This window comes from Cucumis melo, chromosome 10, assembly GCF_025177605.1.
Source record: "Cucumis melo cultivar AY chromosome 10, USDA_Cmelo_AY_1.0, whole genome shotgun sequence".
In the NCBI taxonomy this organism is placed as follows: Eukaryota; Viridiplantae; Streptophyta; class Magnoliopsida; order Cucurbitales; family Cucurbitaceae; genus Cucumis; species Cucumis melo.
In genome coordinates this window covers 22,071,072-22,077,117 of record NC_066866.1, presented here as the reverse complement: position 1 = coordinate 22,077,117, position 6,046 = coordinate 22,071,072, and the positions used below count along the sequence as shown (strand labels likewise).

The following is a 6,046-nucleotide window of genomic DNA, read 5'->3' as shown; positions in this document are numbered from 1 at the left end:
ACTAACAAGTTCTATATAACCCAAACCAAAAGCCTCTATATTATACACTCAGACGACTACAAAACTCAACTATGGGATAGAATAATACGGGAAAAAAAAGAGTATATGAATGAAAACTCAACTATGGGATCGATACAATATAATGCATAAGGTCTGAAACAATATATATAACAACTTCATGGAACCACACCCCACCACTTGCCATGCACGCATGATAATAAATCCTTAAAAACACTAAAAAACACTACACAAAACCAATGAATTCTATCCAATGAATTAGGAAACAAAACCTAAAAACATTAAAAAAAAACTTTATAACAAACATGAACATTACACAAAACCAAAAGAAAAACTTACATTTAACTTCTTTTGTCTACCAACACGAAAACCACAAAGAAAAATCAAGATTTTTCTTCCTTGATAGCCAAACAGAAACTTCCCCAAAAACTGAAAGAATTAAATCAACAAACAATTCAATGATGTGAAGAAGAAGAGCAAAGTGATTATTTACGAGCAATGTAGGGACAAAAAAGGAATGTACTAATTCTTCCCCTTCTAATATAGTATAAGTAATTTAAGTAAAATTTCAAGTTTAGTCCCTAAATCTTAGGGGTTATCTATAGATTTATTATACTTTTGATTTTGTGCCAAATAGGTAACGAACATATTTGACATATATAAAACTCTAATGGATATGTTATACACAAAATTAAACAATAAATAAGCTACTAATCGATTAACATTAAGTTATGACTACCAAGTTTAACTTAAAATTTAATGAAAAAAAATCTAAGTTTCTAAACTTTTAATTCATACCTCCATGGAATTTATCAAAATATTCGAAGTTTAGAAATGATAATACATAAGAGATAAAAAAATCCAAAAGTTCTACCATGACTAAACTTATAATTTAAAGTATACTTTAATAATGGTGACATGACTAAGCATGAATAAAATTAAGATTCATATAAACTATAATTGCCATGAAAATTTTTGTAGGACCCATCAAATGCCCATGCAATGAAGATTTGAGTTTATAAAAAGCTCAAGTTTGTAAGGTAGCATTTGCAGAGTCAAACTATTCAATCAAACAATTTCTCTAACAATTCTCTCTTTGTTTTAGAGATATATATCTCTTCTTCTTCTTCTTCTTCTTCTTCTTCTTACAATATGGTTTCTTTGGTGCTTGCTAGAACAGTTATTGGTATCATTGGTAAGTAAATTATTAAGAAAAAAGAAATGATATAAATCCCATTTTCTAAAAAGTAGACATATTTTAATCCATTATTTAGTATATAAAAAGTAGACATTTAGACAAGAATATGAAAAGAAAAGTAATGAAACTTTTTTCGTTCGAAGCGTTATTCTCTGTATTCCAATCAGGTTTCGAACTATAATCATGTAAAATGAAAAGACAAAAAATAATAACAAAAGATATATCTATTAGAATCAAATTTAGTTCTACATATCCTCAGGCATACTTAAGTTCTACATACTTCCACAGGAAAGAGTGGGAACTGAAATTAATGTTTAACAGAGAAGTACAAATCATTCATATTACTGAAAACTGATGCCTAAAACTAATAGTTAACGGGAATAAAAAGTACTTATTGATGGCTGATGAGGACCAAAATCATATGTTCTTCCATTGCTCTTATTCATTGGATTGTTTGCATCTCCTATTCAGAATCTTTAATTTTCAGTTGGTTCCTAACGTTAACTCTAGATATAACATCACTCGGCTGCTATATGGTCCTCTATTGAATCTAAATCTCAACTGGTTTGGGTTAATGCTGTCAAGGCTATCATTTTTAAATTTGGCTTCAGCAAAATCAGAGGATTTTTTAAGATAAGCATCTAACTTGGCAAAAACAGTTTGATAACTACAAGATTAAACCTTTTCATCGGCACTTTCTTCCTATTTTCTTGCAAATTACTTCCCACTGATATTAGTATGAGTTGAGAGATTTCTTTATTCCCTATGTTTTGTTAATTTCACTTCCAATAATGTTCCTTACAATAGCAATCGATAGCAAGATAAACAGATAAGTAGTTTTTTTTTTCATTTACTGATAAAGATAGCAAGATAAACAGACACTCAAATGCTGAAACAAATTGAATTTTGAGATTGATGGGTGGTTTGCAATCTAAATCGAAATAAAAAAAACATGCTAAAAACCCCAAATTAAAAAAATCGCGACCACTTGAAAGAAGATGGAAATTTTACCGTCGTTGCTGTGAATGTGAGAGGGAGAATGAAAATGTGAGAGGAAGACGCGGACGAGCGGACGAGTTTCTTTAGAAGGAGAGAAATGCAGCCGAATTTGATTCCAAGGGTGGGCGAACAAAACAACAATCGTGGCGTCGATACAAATGGTGGCGGCGATAATAATGGTGGCGGCGATAAAAATGGTGGCGTCGATCGGAGAAGAAATTGAGGGGAGTCGTTCGGAGAAGACGAGGGAGATGGTCAAATAGATTTGGAGAAATCGAGTTGATCTTCGTATAGCAGACGGTCGAAAAGGGTAAAGTAAGAGAGAGAATGTTATTTTTTCACAAAAAAATTATTAAAAAAAAATTAAATGGACCTTTAATGTCGGTGGAAAACCAACATTAAAGTGTCTAATTTTTTCACAAAATAAAAATATTAAAATTAAAATTTAAATGGACCTTTAACGTCGGTTTTTAAAATGGCGGACCTTTAATGTCGTTTTAAAACCGACATTAAAGCTTAGTCTTTAATGTCGGTGGAAAACCGACATTAAAGGTCCGCCTTTTTAAAACCGACATTAATTTTCTTTTTTCATTTTTCCCAAGCGACATTAAAGCCTATATTTCTTCTAGTGTAATTTTCAGCTATAATAGCATTTTCTGAATGCTATAGTATATTGTTTATAACTATAATTTTCAACTATAATAGCCTTTTTCGACAGTATAGTATTTATAGCTATAATTTTCAGTAATAATGCTATTTAATCGTTTTCAATCAAAATATAGGTAACATTTTTCTCAAAAATCTGTAAAACCATTCATAATGTACTAAAATTACCAAACAATGTAGTCATTCTAAATGTACCAACCATACACATTATCAATCAAAATACACATATTAGTAAATAATGTATGAACCACCCAAATTAACCCTCAAAATACAAATAAAGTTCATCATAAGTCTACAAGCAAAGTTCGTCATAAGTGTACAATCTTTAGTCATCTGGTGAAGACGACTCCATTTCATTCACCTACATAAATTTATAAAACATATATTAATTAAACAAGTATAGAAAATCTTTAACAAATGTAGACAAAAAATATTAGAATTAGACAACATACTAATGATCACTTTATCAGATGGCCATGCAACTGTACTTCTCAAAGCTTCTTCAATACATGTCATTTCTGATGTTGGCCTCCACAAATATGCGTTTGGTTTCTTTGCTACATCAACCCATACTCTAATTGCATGTGGACCAATAGGAACATGATGAACCAGAGCAGTTGGATCATTAGAAGACCATCTTCCTTCAGCAACAATCTCTCCCGAGCCATACCAATCTAATAACTTGCACTTAGTTTGACTGTTGTTATTGATATTATGTGAAAAGACAAATATGAGATACTAGAATAAGAAGATAATGACATCATAAACAATTTTCATCCTATTACAAATAAATTTACCGATGGAGAAGGCATTGGAGGAATATTTAGTCGCTTAAGCACACTTGCAGTAGCATTTGAAAGTTCCTCACTTGGTTCAGTCTATGATAATCACATATGAAACCAAAAATATAGTTAACTACTACGAGAAAAAAAAGAATCTAAGTTAGTAAAAGAAAAAAAGAAATACCTGTTTCTTTAAATAAGATAACATAAGTGCTTTCATTTCAATCATTCCATCTTTCATTGTTTTCATTTCTACCATTTCTTCCTAATATTCTTTTTCAAGAACCTTATACTTGTGGTCTTGTTGAGACAAAAGAGATAGTTTTGAACGAGTCACACCAAACCCAAATCCTCTTACATGACCACGATCGGGGCCAAGAACTTTACTTAAAGCATCATCAACCACGTTTGTTGTTGAAACTGTCGTCTCAGCCTCAGTTTGTTTAATACGCTCCTAGCAATATATAAACAAACAGACCTTAACAATTCTTAAAGATCTAAGCTGCTGTAACTTTTAGCTACTGTTTTAAGCTGCTGTTTTATTAAAGATCTAAGCTACTGTTTTAAGCTACTGTTTTATTAAAGATTTAAGCTGCTGTAACATAATTCTTAGTGGACTGTAGGTATTTTGGCTTGATGTTTTGTAACTTTTACCTACTGTTTTGTAACTTTTACCTACTGTTTTGTAACAATATACATACGCTCCTAGCAATATATAAACAAATATCTAACATTATGCTTAGTCAAAGTGATGTTCAGCAATTCTTTAATACAAGTTGTTCAGCAATTCTTTAATACAAGTTGTTGTTGTTGTTGTTGTTGTTTACTGTTTGATTGGTGGTGTGTTGTAGGTTTGGAAAGATGTGGGAAAAGTTGTAGGCTAAGATGGATAAACTACTTGAGACCTGATTTGAAGAGAGGAATGTTTTCACAACAAGTAGAGGATTTAATTATCAGTCTCCATGAAGTTTTGGGAAACAAGTGAATTTGGGTTTGAATTTGAATTGAAAAGCCAGAAATGGTTTTGTTTTGCTCTCTGTTTTTGAAGATTTTTTTATTTGTGTTTTGTGTAGGTGGGCTCAGATAGCAGCTCAATTGCCAGGAAGAACAAACAATGAGATAAAGAATTTTTGGAATTCATGTTTGAAAAAGAAGCTGATGAAGCAAGGAATTGATCCAGCAACTCACAAGCCATTGGAGGAAAACATGGAAGCCATTAAAGATGAGAAGAAGAACAGTACTTATAATAACGAGAAGCCAAAAATGGAAGCTATTCATCATCATCATCATCATCTTCATGGAAATATTTCCAAGATCAACGAAGAATCATCACAGCATTTTGTTAACAAGATTGAATTTGATTCTCTCAGCTCTTACTTAAACGGTGAGTACAATAACAATTCACAATTTGCATCAGTACAATACAATTCCAATATCAGATCATATGATCAAAACTTTTTCTATTCAAATTCAAGTATTCGGATGGGAAGTTATTCAAGTTGTAAACATGGGAACATGTCAAGAACAGATCTTTCTGAGAATTCAGCATCTGAGTTGACTTCATTTTTTATGAATGAAGTGAAAGAAAGCTCAAGTAATAATAGTTAAGTAGTGAGTAATTATTCAGGGTATCATATGAACAATAATCCAGGTGAAAACAACAACAACAACAACAATGGAGGTGGATTTTTATGGGAATCTGAGAACAAGCTCGAGAATTTGTTAGAGTTTCAAACAAATCAAATGAAGAACTTGGAATTCAAAGGAAGTTCTTCTATTGAAGAATCAAAGATCATTCAAAATCAAATAAATTCAGCAACTTTTGGAAGCTATCATCCTTTAATGTCAATGTCAGAAAATGAAAGAGCAGGAAGTTTTGGAATCGTTCATCACATATGAAATGTAAAATTTCTTCCTCCATATGGTTGTTTTTTTCATCCCAAAAAAGAGAGAAGAAAAAGAAAAAAAAAAAGAAATTCCTTTTGGTCCTGTTTTTTATTATTATTTTTTCTTTCACTTTTCACTTTGAAGAAAAAATTAATTAACACTCAGATTGTTGATAGTGAGAGAGGGGTTACCCATAAACTTAAATGAAGGTATTTGCTTTTTCTTAATCATTTAAAAGAAAGAACAGCCACCACTTTTTTTTGTTGTTGATTAATTTTCAATGTCATTTCACTCTTCTTTTCTTTCTGTAATTGTTCTTGGGACTAATGAAATGATAGTGATTGATTAAAGATTGTTGTATGCATTATAGTATTATGTAAATGTTGGAAGAATTAAATTTGTGGGGTTGGTTTAGTTTCTTATAAATATATGAATACATATGATTTTTGGTTGAATATCAAAAATCATTAGAAAAGCTAAAGATTCCTGCACACAG

The 6,046-nt window shown here is 31.0% G+C and overlaps 1 protein-coding gene across 1 annotated transcript; it reads left to right on the top strand.

Annotated features, from left to right (window-relative positions):
* Nucleotides 1–4,398: 4,398 nt before the first annotated feature.
* LOC103492057 (transcription factor MYB74-like) lies at nt 4,399–5,562 on the top strand. The gene is made up of 4 exons (XM_051090597.1): nt 4,399–4,411; nt 4,515–4,644; nt 4,737–5,047; nt 5,315–5,562. Exons 1-4 carry the CDS (start codon nt 4,399–4,401, stop codon nt 5,560–5,562), a joined length of 702 nt encoding a protein of 233 aa, XP_050946554.1.
* Nucleotides 5,563–6,046: the final 484 nt, after the last annotated feature.

Coding starts and splice junctions, on each gene's coding strand:
- LOC103492057 (XM_051090597.1), top strand. Junction 4,645..4,736: donor CATGAAGTTTTGGGAAACAA/GTGAATTTGGGT, acceptor TGTTTTGTGTAG/GTGGGCTCAGATAGCAGCTC. Junction 5,048..5,314: donor TCTCAGCTCTTACTTAAACG/GTGAGTACAATA, acceptor ACAATAATCCAG/GTGAAAACAACAACAACAAC.